Source organism: Lonchura striata, chromosome 2 (assembly GCF_046129695.1).
Source record: "Lonchura striata isolate bLonStr1 chromosome 2, bLonStr1.mat, whole genome shotgun sequence".
Lineage (NCBI taxonomy): Eukaryota > Metazoa > Chordata > Aves > Passeriformes > Estrildidae > Lonchura > Lonchura striata.
The window spans coordinates 65,123,546-65,148,353 of record NC_134604.1 but is presented as its reverse complement, the minus strand read 5'-3'; the positions used below and the strand labels follow the sequence as shown (position 1 = coordinate 65,148,353).

Genomic DNA, 24,808 nt, shown 5'->3' with positions numbered 1-24,808 from the left:
ATGCATTTAAGACAACGAAGATGAGGAACTTAACTAGGAGCTTTCTACCTTCAATGCTCCTACTATGCACCCAAATTCAAATAAAAGATCTGCTTTAATATTATTTAGCAAAACTATGAAATTTAATAGTAGATTTTGCTGTCAAATTTATTATGATCATGTATTTTGACCACAAAAGGCTTTGTGTTTTATGAATAAAGTTCATTTTCATCTGAGCTTTGATTTCTAAACAGCACAAAGTTTGCTCATTCATTCTTAGTGATTAGTCTACACAGCTAGAGTTCTTCAAGAGAATATTTATTTCATAAAGTTCTTCAAGAGAATATTTATTTTTGTCAGTGGCAACTGACTTGGTAGATGGTAAACTTTTGATAAGGAAATAAAGGCAACAAAAAAATGAATATTTTGGGGGTGGGGTCGGGAGAAAATAGACTTACCCCATTAGGATAATGGTTGATAAGCAATTTCTGGCCATTATACATAGACACCAGGGTCATGCCATTCTTAAGATCTTTTGTCAACATGCGCTTGTTTAACATGTGGTGGTGGAGAGCATTATACAGTTCAATATTTACATTGTCAACCAAATTCCTGTGAATTTCCTGAAGAAAAAAAAAAGGATTTAATTAATTACAATCTACAAAACATCCTGCCACTCAGAAAGATGTATGTATTGCTTTACCTTAGTATATGCTTTCAACATATTCAGCATCTGTTAGGTAAGGTGACTTTGATGCCTATAAATGTGACTCTACTTAAGGTCTGATTTGCTTACAAATGGAAGATGAGGCTTCATCACAGTCAAGTCATTGGAGGAGCTTTGATTCACTGTTTATTCAACTAAAATCATTACTAAAAGAAGGACATTTGAATTACTGATAATGTCCAACTATATATTATGCAGCTGCTGGAATTCCTAGGAGTTTCCCTGAAACTATGCTAATAAAATAAACAATACTAATATGTACCATGCAAGTACTTAAATAAGAAGCAATTACAAGTAGATTATTTCATTATTACTTGTATTATGTCCTTCTCCATCTTAAATCTTGACATTGTTTCCAATCTAATTTATCTCACACTAGCTACTTCAGCTAAAATGTTTAGCTCATGCACATGTGCACAGACACACAGACTTACTGAATCTAATTGGTCCCAGGCTTCATTGCTTGGTGCAAAGAAAGTGAATGATCCTCGTCCCTCAATCTCTTCTCTCAGCTTTGAGATGTCCGAGTAGCGCTGTGTGGAGGTAGCTCCCACAATACCAAGCGTACCATACACATGATCAATAGGAGCAACTAAAATCAACACAAGGTAAGAATACTGTAAACTCATCAGTTTATCACAATCAATTTTTCTTTGTGGTTTTTTTTTTTTTTGAATGCATAATATTTCTGAAACTGTTTAAGTCAGAATCAAGCAATATATTTAGATTAAAAACTTCCATTGTCAACATACACAAAAATCATCTAAGGACATCTGCTTGCTATTGCTTTTTGTGATTTTCTTAATGAAAAATTAGATCAAACAATACTGAATATTGTAAAGTTTCCTTTTTAAGTGCTGTTGTATAGTGTATCAACCCAACATGAAGGAGGGAGGCTATCCATTTAAAATCACAAAAATTTCAGTGGAGTGGGTCTCATTCCATCATGATGGACCAGAATTCTTTTTGTGAAGCCTCTTACTCTTCTTCCAGGGTCTGGTTTATTGTTCATCCAGAGAGTAAGAATGGCCATAGTCTCACAGTTAAAACATGGCTACATGATAACAGCATTCATTTCTCCTAATTTTATGCCTCTAGAAGTGAGACATTTGCTTGCAACCTAATGGTTCTTGGCTCTTTTTATGGTTATTGAGAAGAACAGGTGATTCTAGTGCATGACTAATCTCATCCTAATGTCAGCATCTGAAGGGAGATTAATTTATTTAAACAAACTTAACTCTGCATTGTTGAATATAAAAGGATTATTTCAGTTATAGGGATCAAAAACTATGAAATGAATTCCTTCTCATACTACTCTTTCCTGCTGCAATTAGCTTTATTTTTACAAAGCAGAATAGTATAAATAGGGGAGATGAAGAATTTCTGTCTTACTTTTCACTGTTTCTTTGATAAAGGCTATAAGCCTCTTTAGGTAAATGGGATTCAAGTTTTTTCAGAAAAAGGAAAATACAAAGTTTAGATATGCTCCACCTTGAGTCCTGGCTTTCTGATCACACCAGTATGCTTTAGACTAGTCTCAGATTTGATTGGAATAGGAATTAAAGATCTTCCTTGGCAGCTTTGGGAACTGAAGATACTATGAGTTCTCACCGGTTCAGAATCTGGAAGGAGCTGGGAAATTAAACCTAATCTTTATGATCAAATTCAGTACTAGCTGATTTTTAATCATGTTTGCTGTGTGCAAATGAAGCTGTGCATTCTTAGGCAGTACTTCTTAAAAACAGACAATCATTTCTCATGATGGCCACCTTTGAGACTCTGTAATTGTAATTCTTTCTATATGTCAATTTATCCATAAGAGAATAAGCTTATACCTGCAGGACATCCTCTTGTACCATCCATCTTCATATAGCCAGGACAGCACTCATATAAGACGGTTCTGTGGGATGTAGACAAAAGCACAATTAAATAATATGCAGAAGAAATAAACTACTTTTAGCTAAGTCTAATTTTATTTTTATTATCAATTTTTCATCGCTAGCACATACTCTCGAGGTTTTCAGTCTTTTTTTGTTATTCAGTTTTTTTTTGATTGATTACAAATTGGTCATATTTTACTAAATGTGAAGTTTTTTGATTTAAAGAATGACTGCCATCATAAAATTTAAGCACTGGGACGGAACATGGGTGGGCTTATAGCACTAATACAGAGTTACCAAAAGATGATGTGACTAGAACAGCAGCTGAAGAACATTAATTTATCTATTGTGTGTTGATCAGATTATGACATTGAACAAACAGGAAAAAGAGGTGAGGACATTAAAATGAAATCATGATTGAAGGGTTGTAAAGGAAAAAGACAAATTTAAATGAACAGAATAGAAATTGAAGTGACAGAACTACATGAGGTCACCTACATACTGGTTATAGCAATTGACAAGTATTTCAGAGAAGGTCTTGTGCATTGTATGGTGATAAAAAGTGGGATAAGAGAGTCTCTGTTTTCCAAGGAAGAATTTGAAGGAGCTCAGGAATGAGGGAGAGAACTAATTAAAAACAGACATAAAACTGGTTACAGAGAAGGAAATCACTAAAAAATGGATTGATGGACTTAAGAGAATGTTCACAGCTAAATGTAGTAAGGATAGAAACCAGAATACAAGAAGTCAAAACCAGAGTTTAAAAAGCTTGTCATCACAGCATACAGAGGCTTTAGCATTGCCAGGGGCAAGGAAATGTTATATAAGGATATAAATTAAACTCTCATTCTCAAATACACGTAAGCTACAACAGCAAACCAGGGATAAATGACAATTATATAATGTAATGTTCATTTTAACATTGTGTTTGTTATAAGATATAATGTCTTCTTAATTAATAAATAGAAATAAGAGTTTTACCATTGACCTTTTTAAAAAATCCTCCTCTCTTACAGGAAAATGCAAATTCACTAAAGTTATCACAGAGGTAATTCTGGCTCCTTGGAAGAAATTTAATATATTAAACTTCAGATATTATTTTTCAAATTATGGTACACTGTACAGTATATGGTACACCAAAATGACATAATTGTTTTACAGGATAGATTTATTTTTATAGGTGGCTGATGTTGGCAGTTCAAAAAGTATGAACATTCATTCCTTTAAGATTTTTACTGGGTCTTTAACCACTAGAATCCAGCTTTTAATTTGCAGAATCTTTGGTGGCAGCTGAGTACATTTTGCTCATGTTTCATAATTTAAAGCTGATAAAAAAATTAAGCACAACCACATTAAAATGAACAGCTTATTCAAATGAGAAGTTGGACTAGACTGGAAGAAAAATAATAACAAACAGCATCATTAGAAAAGTGAGGATTATCATTCCATAATAGAGAGCAATCTGATAGAGGTGGTGAAAATAATTTCTTTTTTAAACACAGTCTTTTATTTCTCCATGCTATGAAAATATTTTTTCTCCATTCCTTCACAAGCATGACATATTCACTCTTCTGCCATGTGCACATTTTCAACTGGGAAGTCATATATTGAAAGTATTTGTATAGTTCTTTTAGTACAGTTCTTTCTTTAAAGCAATTAACTTGAAGCTATGTCTCAGGAATGCATGAGTAGCATAAAACTTAGGCTACAGATTTTTAACTTAATGATAAAACTTTTACTCTTAGTCCTACTTGCATCCTTGACAGAAGCTAATCATAAAAACACAATAATCTGATTATCTGATTAAAAAAAAAAAAAAAAGTGTAGCAGAACAGGAATCAAAATGTTCTAACTGTGTGAACTGCTTTGTCATGAGAAAATATTTTTTCCTCCCCTGGAATAGAAAATCTTTCCCCCTCATCCCATAGGAAGCTATGAAAGATTGCAGTTTAATTAGCTTTTGGAAAAAGGAAAGAGGCAGCTGAGTTATAAGCATTGAGTAAGACGTGGCAAGTTTAATCCTCAAACCACATCCAACAATGATACAATTAGTGAAAGACAGAAAATTGGCTGAAGAACATTGGTAAGAAGAAAACACAGCCAAGCATTGCAAGATCAGTGCCTTTTCTGCCATGTATCTTGCTACGCTCAGCCCAGGCTTCTTTTCATTTATCAAGTTCCTACTTACATTATTCATGTTCCCTTACAGTTTCCTGCAGTTAGAAGGTTCTTTAGCTGTGCCCAAAATAGAAGATGGGATGGGAGAAAAGAGGTTTGTATGGAGCATCATCCCAATAAGGTCAGAACCAGATAAAATTCAGTGCAAGATGCAGTTTCTCAGTAACACCTGTGTGTAGGCAAAGCACACAGGGGAAATGCCACCTCAGCCCAGACCAGAAATTATCCTCATATGCATCCCTACTAGTTCAGTATAAGCCTGTGGCCAGGAGAAGAAAGAAAGCAATTATTCAGCTAAGAAACCAATGATGCATTCTTGAAGTTTTGGTGGGGTTTATTTCTTTGTTTGTCTGGATTTTTTTTTTTTGTTGTTGGTTTTTTGGTTTAGTTTGGTTGTTTGTTTTTTGAGTTTTTCAGGTGTTTTTTTTTTTGTTTTTTTTTTTTTAGTACAACATTGTCCTGACCTCATCCAAAGGAGTATATTCCAAAGGAAAAAGACAGAAGAGCAGTACCTTAATCCTTGTTATTCTTGGCTAATAGAGCCAGTTTTCAGTTTATTCAAATCAGCTCTGTGACTCATCTGTTTCTACTTCTTGCTGGCATGGAGATAAAATACTCCTGAGAAACAGTGGAAAGACTCTCAGTCCAACAAATGCTGATTTTAGGAAATTTGTATGTTACATTCCCATTGTAAATGGGAATTGTACATAATAAAAGCAGTTAGGGATGACTTTTTAACATGAAGATATTGACACAAGTTGAGTTGTTGTCCTTTGGATTAGCATTCTTATTGGAGAAATCTCTTACTCTTGTCTGTGTTTCTGGGTTTAGTATGCAGAGTATAAAACTCATTAATGGCTAAGACTACGTTACAACAGATGCTTTATTATAACCACAAAAACCCCTTAAACAACCCTCAGGAGTTCTGACTCAACTTATTCTCACACACATTCTTTTCCTCGTCTAACCTTGCTCAGTGAGTGCTTGTACAATGGTAGCGGGGTTAAAATGGAAGGAGAAGGTGATGATTTTGTGAACACTGTCATGACCAAAACCACCCAGCCCCACCGCTTAATGTCTTCCTCTGGCTGGCTGTATTAGACTTCTTGAGGCCTTGCATAAGATTTGTGAAATGTTTTAAAACTAACATTCCTCAAAATTCTAGTCATGAGGAGAGCAAAGTCTGCACTTGACTTCGGTTCAATGAGTATAAACCACCTATTGCTTTGAAATATTTTTCTTAACACACAAAGTTATCTATCACTTCTTCTGGAGCTTTGCAAAGTAATGAATTCCCTCAAATTCATTCTGAGAGCAGACTTTCTTTCATGGGAAGACATGTCATCTATCTAGGAATAAAACCACAGAAGTAGGTTGCTTTCCAAAACTGCCTGTGAGAATATTCAAGTTCCACTCTAAGCATTTTCAGGAAATACCTTCCTTCCCAATGTGTCTGCAGTAGAATAAAATTTAGTGCCAAAGCTGTCAGTAGTATGGCAGACATTACTGAAAAGGTGAAGTATTTTGGATGTCTTGCAGTGTGCCCAGAGAAGTAAAGGGGAAGTCTGTATTGCAATGCCACCTGGAGGAGAAGTAAAGATTCTATCATAAACTATAAAGAGTTTGTGAGAAAAGGACTTTTCTAATTGTGCATTTCATTATCTCAGTCAATGGATTATATTTTGGAAGCAGAGCATACTTACGCTTTTTTTCCACAGATGGCTTGCTGGTACCAGTTTCTGCAAGTGCTGAAGTATTTCTTTTTTGTTCCCATAACTTGCTGAAGAGCACAGACGTTTGGGCTATGGGTGCAGTGAGAAACATTTTAAAAAGAAGTTTTTGTACATGAAAATTTTTGCATGAAATAGTAGCAAATACTTTTCCTGTGGAGTGAGAAATTAACATCTGGCTTCAGTTCCCAGGACAGGTGTGTTTTGAAGTAGCCACAGTGCAAGCTTTTGGGACTGCACAGCTGGATTCCTTGGCAAGTCCACCCTCCCTGCAGCGACAGAAGCTTCCCCTCCACTCTGGTTTGACCATGTGTCTCTGATGGGCAGTGATCACCAGCTGTGCTCAGGCGAGTCTCGATATCCATTTCTCCCTTCCCCCTGTGAAGTGAATTACCAGCCACCAGGGACCAGTGAACACCATGAAGCTCTTTTCATTAAAGTTTTTGTCTTTTACACATCTGTGCAGCTGAAGGTCAGTCATGGGGAGATGGGGAAGAAAAGTGCCTTGTTCTTTATGTAGAAGGAAGCCCTGTCTCCTGTAAATCAATCAGCTATTTTGATTACCAACCATTTTGAGTACTGCAGGCACCTAAATAAACATTCTGTTAATTACTGGGGACCAAAGGGTAAATTGGCATGTAAATAAAAAGAGTCACATACTTCAGGGGGGGAATACGTGTTCCATAGCATGGTGGTGTACAAAGATGAATTTCTTACAGTCAAATTCCATGGAGCAGGGACATTTTATCCCTTATTTTTATACTTTAGCAATTAAAAAAATTCACCAATTCAGAAGTTAGACTATATACTTTACATCACTGGGAAGTTAATGAGCTTTTTATTGGAAAAGCTAAATAAAATTTGAAAAGTGTGTGTGTGTAGCAGGCAGTGGGAAGATAGGATAGTAAACAATTCTTATTCACAGAATGTTTTTTGCTTAACAAGACAAGAGAAAAATATCTTTAGGCACACGTGTTTCTCTGACACCAGCTGTTCAAATGATCTCCATGTCTCCAAGCAGCCTGGCTTGTAAGCATTGTCTTTTGGAAGCCCCACTGAGCAGCTTGCTGCATTGCTCTAGTGGGAACAGAAGTTTCACAAAGAATTCCCAGTATATATTCCCATATTAGAAAACATTTAAATAGAGTTAATGATTTTCATCAGGATAGAATAAAGAGAGCAAATACTGTGATAGCTATCAACTCTGCAAAAGTTTTAAAACACATTAAAATTTTCTGATCTCCCATTACAATACTTACGAGTTGAAATTAGTTTTGGTGATTCAGAATCACATTTTACCCATTGAGAAGTGCTGATTTTAGATTGCTTTCCATTTTTTGAAGTCTAACATTATTCTGTCCCCTTTTAAAATGCCTTGAAAAGCTTTTTATTCTTATAAAATTAATTTTAAAATAAAATACTACTTAAATGACAGTAAAAATTCATAGTGAAAAATTATATGTAATACAATGCTAGAATAAAGGGGAGAATAAAGATTAACAAGCTTCCTTTTAAATAAGAAATAAAAGCCAGTTACTTACCCCTGGTCGCGTGCCCTTATTCGACTGTGAGTTAAAATCTTGTCATAGTGAGCAGAAGCAGCTGCTTGTTCAAAAGCAGATAACAAAAAAGTTGAAAAGGTGAATAAGAAAAAGATCTTCATCTTTAGTCCTCTGTTGCTTCAGGCAAGTCTAGAAGAGAGAACTGGCAAAGGGTCTGGAGAGCTGACAATTTATATACATGCTAGAAGGTGGTGGGAGGGGACCACAGGATCAACCTGAAACTTTGTACCACCCCCCTTAGAACAGCAGCTTTTGCTGCCAGCTTCAGTAACATAAATCAGTGCCCTAATTAACCATATAAATAATTTCTTTTAATCCCCAATTGATTAATTTCTTCCTTATTACAGAAGGCTTAACATTTTATTCTGCTGACACAACAACGGAGAGAGTTTAAGTTTAGACTTTGACTTATGGTTTAGTATTTATAGCACTGAGGCATCCAGAGGTCACGATCACTGCGTGTGGTTTTATTCAAACCCAGAGGAAGATGTTGTCTGTTCCCATAAGAACTGCATTGCTTTCCTTTGTTTTCCTCACAGTTATCAGCTATGAGCTGTTTAACTAGGGAAGCTGATGAAAGTTACAAATACAATTGCCAATAACCTGAAATAGCATTTTTGTCTTGAGAAAAAAAAAGCTGTATTAACACAAATTCTGATTATAAAGTAGTCACTCAATGAAACACAGTATTTTAATATTAATTTTAATTCTATTGACAAGTACACTGTTACATAATGCCTTCATTCAGACTTTTATGTAATATATGATTACGAATCATATCAAAATCAGAGAGTATCTGAAAATTTGCATGTTTATCTTTCTGTACTTATTAGTCAGTCCTTCGAAGCCTCTTGTACAATGGGAAATGTAATGAAAATGGAAAACTAATTCTGAGCTGTAACTGAGGAAACTGAGGCAGAAGTGACAGGCTCAAGTCTCCTATGAAGGGATAGTCTTAAGGCTCCCAGGGCAGTTGGTGTGTGGATTGCAATCCAGGAGTTTAAAATTTTCATGTCAAGGAAAAAATTCTGCCATTTATACATATATGTTTGCATAACACTTCATGTTCTAAGATTAAGAGCAGAGACATTTGGTTAAATGGTATGTGGGCTTCTGTTCTATCTTGACCTCTACATAGCCATCTTCAAAAAAACTCAAGATAGCTTGTGGAAGTGTCAGCATCTCTTGATGTATGAGCTCCATGCCTGAAACCTCACTGACAGATCCACTGATGGAGGTGATGGGTAAACTCTGAGATTTCATATTACAAGATTTAGGAGAATATCAGTGTTGTGCTCTTATTCCTCTCAGAGCTTTTTATTTATTTATGGTCTTTGCAGCAAGAAATACTCTGAGAAATATCACCTCTGAAGTGCCTAGCTGTGATAATTCAAGCTGCTAATTTGCTTAGTTGAGTAGTGTTTGCAGTTCTAAATTTAAAGGTGAAAAAATCAGCAGATAGATAAACATCTAATGTAATAGATGTAAAATTAACTTGAAAATCTTCAGAAAGTCACAGAACTGTCCCAGTAACCTGTCTTATCAGGAGCCCCTCCCTCATCTCTGAGATCTCAGCATAGCTCAGGTTCTTCTCTTTCACTTACCAAATAGCACCAAAAAAAAGAGTAGCAACTAATGCTGCTGCATGCATTGAGTTCTTGTTTACAGAGCTATCCACTACAGTTAATGATGGAGAAATCTGAGCAGGGCAACAATTTTTCTTTCCATGGTCTTCCAGTTTTCTGATTAGTGACCCTACCTCCAATCTCAGAGAATCCCATTTGTTCTCTGCATTGAGCACAGTAGGCTATAGTCCAACGCTTAATAACAAGCCTGGTGACATCATGATACTCTATTCAATTAGGCAAGCATGAGCATAAAATAGTAAATGCAGAAAAAAGTTCACTGAAATAAAGCAGCATAAGGAAATAAAATACAGCAAAAGGAAATAAAAATGAACACAGGCTTCATTATCTGAAAAAAAAAAATCTAAATTTCTGAATAACGTTTTCAGGAAAAATAGATGCACAAATCCTAAAATGGATAAGGCTTATCTTTTAGTGGAGATTACTTTCCTGAAAATATCAACCAGGAAAAATGACACACTTTCAATTTAAAAACTTTTAGTAATAACAAAACAAAAAGCATAAAGAAGAAAAACCAGTACAATTACATGAATCACATTCCTCATTTATGTTTATGTTAAACTAGATATAAAAACCAATATTGGAGCCAAGTTCTATTTTGCTTGTGATATAATGGCATGCTGAACTGCACACCAGCGTAACCATTTTATAATTTGCCAAATAAAGTACTGCTCTAGTTAGCCAATGCTTTATTCACTTGTGCCTATTGCTACTTTATTTATTTTATTGTTTATTTAGCAGGTTGACTACCCCACGAAGCTGCCACCTTAGTTTTTTCTTCCTTGAGCTAAATGCTTTGTGCTATTATATTTCCTAAGTGATGTGTTGTTGAAGTTCTAATTATGAATGTTAAATATCTAATTATAAAATAGATTAAAACACCTAATGGATTTGAATTATTATTGTAGTAATAGGAATCTTTTATTATCCACAACATAAGGAGTATATCCAAAGAAATACCTGGAATAAGAATAGAACAAGTGTTGATTTTCTTATTCAAGGACATGAAAATAATGTCAAGAAGTCTAAGGTATCTGCTATTCTGAATAGTTTATTGTATTTCTCTAGAGACCTCTAGTGGAGAGAAATCTGTAAAGTCATTTTCTGAAACCTGTGCTAATTGTTCACACTAAGAACTTATTGTATGATAAGCAATTATTATTTCTAAAGAGGATTATTTTAACTATATGACAGAAATTCTTTGTATTCAAGTATTTATGGTTGTGAATAACTTCTTTTACATCAAATTGAAACAACAGAAACATTTGTCTATTAGTAATTTGTGCCAAATCCATAAAAATGAGATCTCAACATGATAGCAATATGGTTCAAAAGAAGCCAGTAGTATTCTGGACTTAGTTCTCTCAGGTCATTTTCTGCAGGACTTTGCAAAAAGGATTCTGCTCCTGAATAGAAATTATTTTTGTTTTAAAGTTTAAATGTCATTTAGCACACATTGTCAAATATTTTTTTCTCCTCGTATTTCCATCTTTTTTTCAATAGTTAACCTGATTCTCTATACATTGCTCTCTCTTTCCAAGTTTTAGCAACATAAAGGACTTTATCAAAATAGCTTCATATTATTTTCCCCATGATATCATCCAGTGAGTGACATTCAGTGTGACATAGCATGTATATATAAACATACATGGGAATTAAATCACAGAAAGCGTTGCTATGTGTAGAAACACAAAGACCTCTCACAGCCATCTGAATTTAGACGAGAAGAAACACAGAAAGGAAGAAAGGAAGACTCAAAGTTGTCATTCTGGTGATTCAGAGCTGTAGATACTAATCAATATTTTGGCTCCTTCTATATTGTAAAAAACATTCATTTTTAGATATCCTCAGAAGCTGTAGGTATCTGCTTTTAAGCAAGTTAACAGGAGCTGTAAAATCAACCCGATCTCTCAGAAAGTGCTATTTTATAGTCAAATTTTGATGGAAGAAAAAATATTCCTAAATTTTAAAGTGTCATATACATTGTATATTATGAATTTATTCTATCATTTTTATGCATAATGACTAAAGTGTAATGTTCCTAGATGTTATTCAAAGTAAGACTTAAAGTATCTCCTATGCCGATTTGTGGATCTGTTTTTCTTTAGGAAACTATATTTAATGATGATTACAAAACCAGGGAAGGATTGATTCTGATAAATCTCAAAAGTTTTCCATTGTATGGACTGATCCCTCTTCTGCTTTTTGGGAAAAATCTACAGCCCCAAACATCAAAATGTTTTGCTTTCTCTGTGTCAAAGTGACATTACAAATCCCAACACATGATGTGTACATGGGAAAATTATTATATAAAATATAGCAGTAAAGCATGAATTATATGATCTGATTTCCCAATCATGATCTGCATATTCAGCTTGGATACCCTGAAAAATTAAATAGGGATTAGCCTTACTCTTCAGGAGAAAGGTACGCTGATTTCTCCTCTAACAGCAGGTGATGCTATTGCCATTGGCAAACAGTTGTTTTCTTCCTTAGAGAATGAGCACATCTGACAGGACAGCCTGAGATAAAAAATCCAGTTTGTGCTCGTAAAGCACGTGGCAAGTGTCAGTGAAACACCAGAATAAGAGCTGGGGGAGCCAATCAATAGGAGTTAAGAAGTACGAGAAGGTCCCAAAGACACGGTAAAAGCTACAAGGGTGTTTGTGTAGGGCACCACTAATTTTTTAAGGTTGCCCCTGAAGTAGATGGCATGATGATGAGCTACAGTGTCTGTCTACGCTCTCTGTTCTTTACTGCTTAAAGGAAAAAGCACAGACAAGCAAACAAAGAAAAATCCTATGAGTTTGTCAGTGCCATCTAGTTTATTAGTGAACATGCCTTGCAAAAAATTTTTTTTTGGTTGACCTTGAAATGACAGCAAATTGTCAGTAATATGCATCCTAAATGGCCCAGTTTTTACTAACCTGTTAAATTGAAACACATGGATTCCTAGTTATTTACTCTACTGGAAAGTTTTTCAATATTTCAAAGGTCATTTAAACCACTCTAGTGCAGGTAAAATTTATCACACTTCTAATTAATCAAAAGGTCATTTTTTGCATTGTCTGTATTGTCATGAACACTAAGGAGAGGTCCCCAGGACATATACACTACACAAATGGTAGCCATTTCATCTGGTTTGAATTTTGTTTTTGCTACTGTCAAGTTAAGCCAAAATTCTAAGCTTCTTGCTGTTTACAGGCTATTTAATCCTGAATGCCATGAGTCTTTCCTGTAACAGCCAGACTTTGAAACCTAGAACATACAAGGGGATGAATCAAACTGTAAGAAAGATACTGGAATTTATGGATGTGGTAGTACGGTGGGTGTGAGGTGCAAAAACATGGGAATAAACATAATTTATGATGAAAGAGATCTTTTAAGTTAGGTTGTTGATCAATAACACTATAATAATAAAAGAGCTACTTTTGCTTTACAAAAAGTGCAATATAAAAACAATTAGAAGTGGCTCAAAAAGAAACAAATACTTTCATGTTTTATAAGGTTAAACACAAGAAAGACAGCATTGAAATATGTGAAAATAAGAATTACCAAAATTGAGGTGTAATGAAACTTTAAAGCTCAACTTGCTCAATTTGAGCTTATGTATGTATATATGGAAGGGAAACAGATTTGACATTTAAATTATTTTTCATTATTGATTTTTTTATCAAGTTTCAAGTGCACATGACATACCAAGATAGAGCTTTCCTTAATTAAAGAATGTAGTTGTGTCAGCTGAATGTGAAAAAAAATAAGTGGTCTAGGCAATTACATGAAGTTTTTTGAGAATTACCTGTCAGGTTCTCAGAGATTTCAGGAAATAGAATCATTAACATTGTTAGCAAAATCTAGAATTACTTCTTGTTCAGATATGTTTTAAATGAAAGTGATGTGAAACTGAATGCAAGATTGATCTCTGATAAAACAATTATAAAGACTGAAATAGATAAAAAGTATTAATATTTGAAATATATGTCTCAAAAATGAATATAATTCTACTTGCAGGGGTGACTATAAAACACAGTTTAAAATCTTGGATTTCAAGAGTTACTGGCAAACCACAGCTTCCCCTCAAACTGAGCAGGGAGGGATTTGACCCTGGTTTCCCACATCGTGTAAAATATCAGGCTCTCTGTCTGACATTCAAGTTTGTTTACTGCCCAGAGCTGAAAGGAAAGTCAGGGCACCAGTTCTAGACATGACAAGACATATTGCCCTCCTCCTCACACCTACATTCCTATATATACTGTCTGAAGACAAGGAAATTGTCCAGCGTCTCTTTCCTACAAACAGCTTTAGTACATGGCACAAAATTTAGGACCTTCTTAGTATGTGATTAGGCTACAGTATTGCAAATATGGGAAAAATTTCCCCAGTATAGGCTCTAAATCAAGGTTTATCTGCATAAATATTTACTACAAAAAGTAGCTTCTTTGGGTTGGAGAAGCTTAAGACATATTAACTTTTCTAGGAAACAAAATACCTCTTCCAGAAATTAAAGTATTTAAGGTTTTAACTTTTAAAAAATTATGAGTTCACTTAATAAGATCAGTAAATACCTCTACTAATAAGAATCTGATGCTGAGGGATTGTCTCATACCAGAGAGACCCTGCACTGTGCATAAAACAAAGGACAATGAATAAGACCTCAAATGTGGCCAGATTTTAGTTTTCATATACAATGTGATAAGGTCAAAACTTTAATGTTTTTATGACAAAAAAAGTGTGACTGTCTTAACTACGAATATTTTGAAATACACAGGTTGTCTTCTGAAGGGCTAATACAGCATGAAAATATGAATGTCACCTTTCTAAAGCAGATCATACAAACCAGCTTGAAGAAAATCAAACCTGTTCTTAACTGGATTTCATATAGATTCACACTTAAAGAAGAAGTGTGTTGCCCTAGTAGATTTATATGACTTTCAAATTTAGATTTCAATTCATCAAGTCATGTGAACACATTTAGTGCATTTCAGCATTTTCAAAGTACACACAGTCAGATTTGACCTGTACTATGTGCATCTGGATGTAGTTTTTTTGCACATTTGCATATAATTTTTATTTTAGGTCCTTTCTAGAATACATGACTCTCCATAAGAATTGACACCTACTGTAGCCTTTATTATTAAACTGAAACTTTTTTCGGTTTAAAGATCATGACTTGCAAATCAAAATTACTCAAACAAAATCGTGCAGAAAATAATCTCCCTTGGCAAATCAGTCAATCTAATTCTACAAGGGTAGAGAAAATTGATTTTCTCCTTGACATGGGTAGAGATTAGAGAAAAAGATTAGGGATATCAGTATTGTGTTTTGGAGACAAAATCAAACATTTTTGTGTAATGTCAGGCACACAATTATTATTTCACTGATTCAGTGAGTTACCACAGGAATACAATCCAGTGGATTTTGAAATAATTTATTTATCTTAGTCACTGAGGGGAGGGGCTATTTTATTCAGAATCAAGTGGAATTAAAAATGAGTATTTTTTTTTTAACCACAATTACAGTGAACAGTCCACAGCTTCACAAAATTAGCTTATTGATTACAGAGTTGTCTTTTGCAATCAGCCTCACTTCTATAGTTAATGCATGAGTGTGTTGTGAAGAACCAAGAGTAAATCACTTGAGTGGTCACTTTTCATGTTGTAAGGACCATGACTTTGAGTGATTCTTACTTATTTTATAGTATTTGTAGAACCCTAGTAATTATAATTAAATGACACAGCTCATTGATATGGGATGGCATCAACACTGGTGTCAAACCAGTGAGAAAAAGTGCAACAGGGAAACTCCGACCTTGCCTGATACATCTTTCAGAAACACGGTTTACTGTTTAGCAGGCAGCATTTATTACAAGCAAGCATTTCACTATCAGAAATAGAATATCAGAATATGATCCCTGCCTCATTTAAGATCAATTAATAGGAATTAAACTGTAACACTGAATTTTAGAAGTAAAAACCATGGAATAAAACAAGCATCCATGTCCTCAGAAGATCAGAAATGTAGCAAAATAAAAATCAGGTTAATTAAAGTTCATGGAAAGACTTGTGTATAAAATGACTGGATTATGCTGATTAACAGAATTATTGCTTGATTATTCTGTATCTGGAAAAAGATAAGTTTTATGATTTCTCATATCACACAAAATAGTAACGTATAAGCCCAAATACTGTACTATAAATCTTGGATACCGTATCATCCTGGAAGATAATTATTGCAAAGAGACCTTCTTTTTTTTTTAGGAATTGATTTTCAGTCATACATAAAAATTTGTACTAGATTGTTTGAGTGGTTGGTTGAATCTATACATTTTGCAGCATAGACTATACTGATAAATTACATGCTACAGATAGTACCAATCTGTCAGATCAATAAATAAATTTTAACTTCACCAAATATGTTGATTTTTAATGAAACTATATCTAATAAACAGACACATGGCAGCCAGCTCCTTAAGTACCTATACTGCGATTTTTCTCACTTCATAGCTACTGAGTACTGTAGAGTGCCAATATCAGGAAATCAAAATATTATATGTCTGAATGATCCTCAGGTCATCCAAGCAAATAACCAGTGCCTACAGTTTGTATAAAATTCAGATTGCTAACATTGCTTAGTGTTTATGATGTGGAAAAGATTAGGCTTTTAGACTCTACTCATACAAAGAGAAATCAGTTTATGGACAGTTAAAACTGATAAGGGACAAGATAAAAGTTAGCATATTCCACTAACTTTCAAAGGACACTCCATTTATAAATCACTGAGTGACAAATTTAATGAAGTTATTAAGCAAATTAGAGGATGCATTCTCACACATGGGGAGAATTCCGCCTACAACTCTGTGCATCTTTATTTTGAAAGCCTGTCATCAGAACTCCGAAAAGGTGATCTATTTCAAACTAAGGACTAGGGCATCTGACAGTATGCATGGCCAAAGTTTCACTTTGAGAGTCTGAAAGAGAACTTAATGAAATACAGGATGCCCCAATATGGGGTCAAACATTTGTCCCAATGGTATAATATTTGTCAAGCATACAGTGCAGAAAAAATGTCTAATTTGGGGAGATGTAATCTTACACTGTATTTCTGGGGTTTTTTTGCCTTTGTTTTTTCCATTTCAGGGGGAAAACTTTTTATTGAGCTACATGATCTTGATAAAGTCTGAGAAATATAAGGATTACTTCAATCCAAGAGAACATGTGATTCCCCTCGTCCATAGGAATGAGGTATGTTGCTTTTTTTCAAACTTCTATATTTGACACAATCATTCCTTGATGTGAACATGTCACAGAAGAAATATGGAGCAATACTTCATCAATATTATGTCTTATGTTATTTCACAGTGAATAATAATCCCCAGTTCTAGCTTGAGTAATACTAAATAATTCTAGCATGAGTAATCATCAGTTCCAAGGTTTCTTTTTTAGTACTAGTGTGTCTAAACGAATTTAGAGTTTCTTTGCATGTTCTGCTCACACAGGTCTTAATTTGGATATGATAATTCTCCCATCTGTAATTAAATCCTGGAGTGCATAAAAAGCAAAAAATTGGATAACAGCCCTGGGGATATTAAGACTGATGGTTTTTCTAACAGATGGTGTAGGTATGGAGTTTAATACTGAAAAACATAATGCTTTACTCTGTCATTTTTATCAGTGCTTCCAAATGCTTTGACCTTTGTCCACCATTGCTTAATGGAACTTAAATCCTCCTTCCGTTTCATATAGCTCCTTCTGGCAGAATAAGGATCACCAAAGAGACAAGGAAATAAACCTACATGCACTTTAGGGAAGCCTTAAGACTTCCAGAGTAAAGTAAGAAGAAAGACATACAATTGAGAAAGAAGCTGTCAGAATAAATTATAATTAGTCCATGTTGTATATAAAGTTGATAGCAGACTTTTAAACATGCTGCTAACATTTAATGAGAGCTGTTGCAGATCAGCTGCACATTCATGTGGATGCCTTACCCAGCTTGCCTTAAAGTTCTGGCTGATTACATCAAAGCTGGAGGGAAAAAGCCCTGAAGTCTTGAAGTGGGTGTAGACATAAGATATGTGACAGAGGGCATGACACAGCATCTGAAGCCCTGTGTACTGGAGGTACATGTGCACCTGAGTTTAGGAAACGCCTCACTGCTGAAGGTGCTGTCAGCAATAGCTTCTGACTTTGGTCTGGTTCTTGGAAATTCACACTGAAGGGCACTTCCAACATCTAATATCTGACTGCAGAGCCACCCTCCACGGCTAATAGTTCAGGCAGAGGTTTAAGAGAACTGGGTGTTGGATAACTAAGCTCGTATAGAGCACATTTCTGCCCTTCATCTCTGGAAGGAACATCTTTGGGCAGAAGTGGTTAAATAACAGTGGGCATCTGACTATGGGCCTGCAGGCTGGGCAGTGCCAGAGGAGCTAGGGGCTGCCTTCTGCCAATCACAGCTATTTCCAGCTGGCTCCAAATAGTTTGACAGCAGACAAATCCCAGGCCTTAAATGCCTGTTCAGCAAGGTAAAGGTTGGAATATGTTGTGCATCCTTTTTTCTTCATGAACATTCATGGTTTACTGTCAAAATTTGTGTAGTATTACTTGTCTAAAAAATTATGTTTAACACCATAAGAAGAATCTGAATCACCTGATAAAAGTTTTAGTCTTTCTTTTAAATAGCAAGATGTCTTAAGGGCTTTTCTTCTCCGTAAGATTTTTTTTAGTTTCTCAGTACAGAGGTTCTCATGAGGCATCTTTTCAGCAGCTGCGCTGGAGCTGTATAGTATTTCAGTAAATATATCAATCAAGATATGGTGTATATTTCGTTCCCAAACATTGCTTTATTTATTTTCCTAGCAGAAGATTTCCTTTTCTTTTATGAAATGAAGAACTTTCTTTCATGAAAGGAAATGAAATCTTGAAAATGGAGAAGAAATTCTCACAAACACTCTTAAATGGACTGTTTTGGAGAACAAATATGATTAGGAAAATACTTTTTCCCTTTAAAAAGAAAATGTCAGAGTCAGAGACCAAAGTGAAACAAACTGACTGGGGTGGACATATAATGGAATGAAATTAAATGAAAAAAAAAGAAAACTCTAAAATGTATTCACTGTAATCAAATGTAATGAGATGACATGATGCATCTCCCTTTGCATGCCTTTTGTAGTTTTAGGGTGCCTAGAGCTCTAACCCTAATTCTAAAGATAACCCTAATTCTGAACCCTAATTCTGAACCCTAATTCTAAAGATAACCCTAACCCTAGGTGTAGCTCTCAAAACAGCATTTGGCTGAGGCTGGTGCCAAGCAGAAAGATAAGGAAGTAGGTAGCAAGGTTGGAGCAGTGCCATTTACCTCTTGGCATACCTTTTGCAGTTTCATTGCTCCTGGAGCTCTGGGATTTGTAATTTTTTTCAACTCTAACCCCAAGTGTAACCCTAACCTTAGGTGGAGTAGTAAAAGCAGCCTTGGGCTGAGGCTGATGCCAAGCAGGAAGATGTGAATGTTAGTGCAGTGCTGGGCTCCACTTGACATTCCTATTGCAGTTTCAGTGTCCCTGGCACTCTGGGCTTTGTAATTTTCTTAACCCTAATGGTACAGTAAAAGCAACATTGCTGAACACTGGAGTAAGGCAAAGAAAGTGCAGTGAAAAGGATCCAAACTTGACAAAATTGTTCCAAGTGAAATCCCCAAATCAGGGAAAAAAGATCAAGAAAGAGACAAGAGAAGCAAAAGAAGAAATTAAAACAAACCAAACAAAAAAATTATGAAACAAAGTAAAATAAAAAAGTTAATAGAAGGATGAAATCTTGAAGTCAGTGAACAAAGTGTAATAAAACCTCTGGTAGTTATATATGATGAAGTAAAAAGAAATTGAAAATCAAATTCAAAAATTCGGAAATGGAGTGGCTAATATCAAACTAATACCAACCTAATACCAAATGAAGTGCAGCCAAATAGACCAAAACTTGCATAAATTTTCCCACTAAAATCACAAAATCATGGAAAAAAGATAAACTAAAAGAAAGGAGAAGCAATTAAAAAATATATGGTAAAAAGAAAAAAGAGCAAATTCTGAAATTAAGTGAAAATTAAAAAGAGAAGCGCAGAAATATGGATCCAGGTTATCTCATTGATCCATATTGAAATTGCAAGATGTTGTTTCCTTTCAGGAAAGGGAATGAAATCTAGAAATTGGAGGACAGAATTGAAATAACACTCCAGAAAGGAGAGATGGTCAATTAAATATGAAACCGAAAAAAGGCAGAAAATTTGAAATGCAGTGACTACAACCAGTTGTACTGAGATGAATGAGGGATAGTGAAATAGACCAAAAGTTGCATAATTCTTTGTATTTAAATCCCTAATATCAGGGTAAAATCTAAGGAAAGTGACAGGGATGAATGTAAAGTATTGAAATGGTTAAAAAAAATTGAAATGAAGTGAAAGTAAAAAAAAAAATACAGGCTGATATGAAGTGCAGGGAAATGGACCAAACCTTTATGCATTTATTCTCATTCAAATGGCAAGATTTCTATTGTTTTCAGGAAATGAAAAATTTCCTTTCAGGCAAGGAAATGAAATTTTGAACACAGAGATTAAACTTTTAGATATGCTCTGGAAAGAAAAGATTATGAATTAAAATGCAAGTGCAAAAAAATCAGAAAATTTAACAGTGGCTTGACCACAACCAAGTGTACTGAAAATATATTACATGTAGTGAAAATGACTGAAACTTGCTAAAATTTTGCTTACCCAAATAAGGAAAATCCCCAAATAAGGAAAGCAACTCAAAGGAAAAGTCAGGCAAAGAAAGTGAACAAACGTTCACGTATGCAAAAAATCCTGCACAGAAGTGAAAATAATAAAATGGCATGTGATGACATGAAGTGCAGGGAAACAGACAAAGCCTTACCAAATTGGGGGTAGGGAGGGGCTTTCTCTGGCCATCACAGGTTCAATGAAAAGGGATCTGAGCAGGTGGTTCCCTTTCTCTTACCACCCATTCAGGAGTAGGGAGGGGCCTCCTCTGGCCATTGGAGGTGTGATTACAAGAAGGCACCAGGGATTTTGGTGACCTGGAGTGGGCAAACAAGGGTGTCGTATGCCTTTGAGGGCATGGCACATTTTTACTTTTTTTGTGTTTTTTTTTTTTTTTTTTTTTTTTTTTTTAGCATCTCATGCAGGCAGGGTTACAGTCATCCTCCTGCTAGTGGGGCTTTTATTTTATATTGGGATTTGGTTAGTTTTGGTTTTTTTTCAGCAATAGACACCAAATGATCAAAAGCTATAGCTAGTAAAAGTGTACTAACCCAAACAGAAACCCCCAAGAAGGGTGTGTCTGTCCAGCTCACTTCCAGTAGTGTTTGAGGCTGTCAGTAGTAACAGAGGATAGTGCAGGAGGTGCAAACAGGTGAATGGTGCCCTCTGTCTGGTGGCCAAGCTTAAGGAGGAAATAGAAACACTATGGAGTATTGGGAAAGTGAAAGGGAAATAGATTGGTGGAGTTTCACCCTTCCATCCCTGAGAGAAGCCCATTAGGAGTCAGAGGACTCCCATACCTTCTATTATCAGGCAGAAGGAGGAGACCTAGTAGATGAAGGAGGGTGGAAATGGGTCCCTACTTGGAGTATTAATAAAAATTTCTCCTGATCCCCATCACTTACTCAGATGCCACTCCAGAATAGTATGAGGCACTGGATCCAGAGGGTCAGCCACATGACATCAAAGACAATAATCTGCCCAGTGAACCTCCCAATTGTATTTTGTCAGACAGATTATTTGCTCCAGCATTTAAAAGAAAAGAAGGGTAGTTGTAGTAGGTTACTCCTTACTCCCTTCTTAAGGGAACTGAGGGTCCTATATGTCAACTGGACCCATCCCACAGGGAGGTCTGCTGCCTGCTTTGACCCTGGGTACAAGATAACACCAGGAGACTCACAAAGCTAATTCAGCTCTATGATTATTGCCCACTGATAATAATCCAGGCTGGCAGTGATGAGAATGGAAAGAAGAGCACCAGGGCAATTTAAAGGCACTTCAGAGCTCTCAGTCCAGTGGTTGATGGGGCAGGAGCACAGGTGCTGTTCTGCTCAGTCCTTTCAGTGGCAGGGAGAAGTGATGAAAGGAATAGGCAAACCCTCATTATCAACAAGTGGCATAAGGGTTGGTGCCATCAGCAGATTTTTGGATTCTTTGAGCAGGGGGCAACTTTTCAGCACTTGGCCTGCTTGACCCAGATGTGCTCCTTCTATCTATTATGGACGAAAGGATTCTACCCCATGAATTGGCAGGACCCATTGAGAGGGCTGTTGCAGAGGATAGATAGATATGATTGTTATCTTAGCTAGCTGAATGTCACTTCTGCCCTTGGATGAATCCTGGAGTGAAATGGACTGTTCCATCCTACCCCCCCAAAAGATTGTGGCTCATCCCACACCTCTGTACCTGCCCCTGAAGCATCGGAGTCTGTAACCCCATTGGCCCATGCCTTGTCCCAGCCCACCTAGGAGCCCCTGATAAGGGGGCTCAGAGGGGCCATGCGGCCTCTTGGACTTCCTCCCTCTCTTGGCTCTCTCCTACCCTCTTGGCCCTCTCCTCCTTTCTTGGACTTCCTCCCCCCCTGGGGCTTCCCCTCTCCTAAACCCTCCGTTTCTCCCTTCCCCCGTCCTCCTAAGCCCGACCACGCGCTACGCCTGAGAGCACGAGGCTCAGGCATTCCTGAATCCTCCAATAAACCTCTCTCCCCAAGAGCAAGCTTCAGAGATCTCTGCCTCCCTACACCCCCACCGTGCAGGAGAATAATCTTCCCACAGAGGGCTTTAAACTAGGTTCAAAGGGGGAAGGATATGCAACTAAGGTCTCTAGAAACAAGGCCAAGTGTGCTAAGCCAGAGTCAGGGGTGCAATCTGCAGCCCACTTGAAGTGTATGTACACTAATGTATGCAGCATGGGTAACACACAAGGAGCTGGAAGCCATGGGGCAGTGTGAAAGCTATGACATAGTCACCATCACAGAAACATGGTGGGATGGCTCACATGGCTAGAGTGCTGCAGTGGATGGCTACAAGCTCTTCAGAAGAGACAGGAGAGGGAAAACAAATGGAGGGGTGGCCCTTTACTTTAGGGAGGCTCTTGATGCCATGGAAATTGAGACTAATGATTATAAAGTGGAGTGCCTATGTGAAAGAATCAGGGGGAAGGCCAACAGGGTTGACATCCTGGTAGGAGTCTCTCATAGACCACCCAACCAGGAAGAAGAGATGGATAACGTACTTTACAAAGAGCTGGAGGATGTTTCAAGATCACCAGCACTTTTTCTTGTAGGTGATTTGAACCTGCCAGATATCTCCTGGGAACTCAACACAGCAAAGAAGAGGCAGTCTAGGAGGTTAGAGTGTGTGGAGGATAACTTCTTGTCCCAGCTGGTAAGTGACCCCACCAGGGGAGGGACTATGCTAAAGCAGCTGTTTGCAGAGAAGGACGGGTGGGAAATGTGGTGGTTGGACGCCACCTGGGGAACAGTGATCATGGAATTATAGAGTCCTGAATATTTGGTGAAACAACGAGGGACATCAATAAAACTTCCATACTGGACTTCCAGAGGGCAGACTTTGACCTATTCAAGAGACTTATTTGGAGAGTTCCTTGGGAAGTGGCCCTTAAAAACAAAGAAGTCCAGGAAGGATGAGTGTGTTTCAAAACAGAAATCTTGAAGGCACAGGAACAGATTGTCCCTGTGTGCCAAAAGAAGAGCTGTCAAGGAAAACTACTGGCCTGGGTGGGCAAGGAATTTGGAAAAAAAAGAGGGTCTATCACCTTTAGAAGGAGGGTCAGGTATCTCAGAAAATGCTTAAGAGAATTGCTAGGCCATGTAGGAAAAATTACAGAGGGAAAAACCTAGTTACAACTCATTCTGGCCACTTCTGTAAAGGACAATAAAAAATAGTATTATAAATGTATTAATGGTAAAGGGAAGGGCAAGGACAACCTCGATTCTCTATTAGATAAGGGAAGGAATTTGGTAACTGAAGATGAAAAATGGCAGAGGTACTTAACACCTTCTTTGCTTCAGTTTTCAAGAGAAAGACAGGTTATCCTCAGGGCATCTGGCCTCCTGGGCTGGGAGGTGGTGTCAGGGAGCTGAATGGTCCCCTTTTTATCCAGGAGGAAGCAATCAGAGACCTGCTGAGTCACTTAGAGTGATGAGTGAACTGAACTTTCCAAGCTGCTCTCCATCATTTACCATCAGTCCTGACTCACCAGGGAGGACCCGGATAACTGGAAGCTGGCCAACGTGACACCCATCCACAAGAAGAGCCAGAAGGAAGATTCAGGAAATTACAAGCCAGTCAGCCTGATCTTGGTGCCCAGCAAGGTTATGGAACAGAACATCCTGAGTGCCATCACACACAGCACCTACAGGATGGCTAGGGTATCAGATCTAGCCAGCATGGTTTTAGGAGGTGCAGGTTGTCCTTGACAAACCTGATCTCCTTTTATGAACAGGTTACCCACCTCGTGGATGAGGGGAAGGCTGTAGAGGTTGTCTGCTTGGCATTTAGCAAGGCCTTTGACACTGTCTCCCACAGCACACTCCTGGAAAAGCTGGTAGCCTGTGGCTTGGACAGGAGCACTCTTTGCTGGATTAAGAACTGGCTGGATGGCCGGGACCAGAGAGTGCTGGTGAATGGTATTGCATCCACTTGGTGGCCAGTCACCAGTGGTGTCCTCCAGGGATCAGTTTGGCCCTGTCCTGTTTAATATCTTTGTTGTTGATCTGGATGAGAGGATTGAGTCCACCATCACTAAATATGCAGATCGCAATAAGCTGGGAGCATGTGTCTATCTGTTGGCAAGTAGGAGAATTCTGCAAAGGGACCTGGACAGGCTGGATAGACAGGCCGAGCCCACAACATGAAGTTTAGCAACTCCAGGTGCTGGGTCCTGCACTTTGGCCACAGCAACCCCCTGCAGGGGTACAGGCTGGAGACAGAGTGGCTGGGCAGTCCCCAGGCAGAAATGGACCTGGGGGTACTGGTTGAAAGCTGACTGAACATGAGCCAGCAGTGTGCCCTGGTGGCCAAGAAGGCCAGTGACATCCTGG

The 24,808-nt window shown here is 37.1% G+C and overlaps 1 protein-coding gene across 5 annotated transcripts in view; it reads right to left on the bottom strand.

Annotated features, from left to right (window-relative positions):
- Nucleotides 1-8,272, bottom strand: part of POSTN (periostin) — a 31,275-nt gene extending 23,003 nt beyond the window's left edge. For all 5 annotated transcript variants that reach the window (XM_021541884.3, XM_021541885.3, XM_021541886.3 and 2 more), the window contains exons 1-5: nt 8,036-8,272; nt 6,468-6,566; nt 2,542-2,606; nt 1,141-1,298; nt 438-602 (exon numbers count right to left, since the gene is read on the bottom strand). In XM_021541884.3, the coding sequence (XP_021397559.1) occupies nt 438-602; nt 1,141-1,298; nt 2,542-2,606; nt 6,468-6,566; nt 8,036-8,157 (609 nt within the window). In that variant the 5' untranslated portion in view covers nt 8,158-8,272. The remainder of the gene's footprint in view (nt 1-437; nt 603-1,140; nt 1,299-2,541; nt 2,607-6,467; nt 6,567-8,035) is intronic.
- Nucleotides 8,273-24,808: the final 16,536 nt, after the last annotated feature.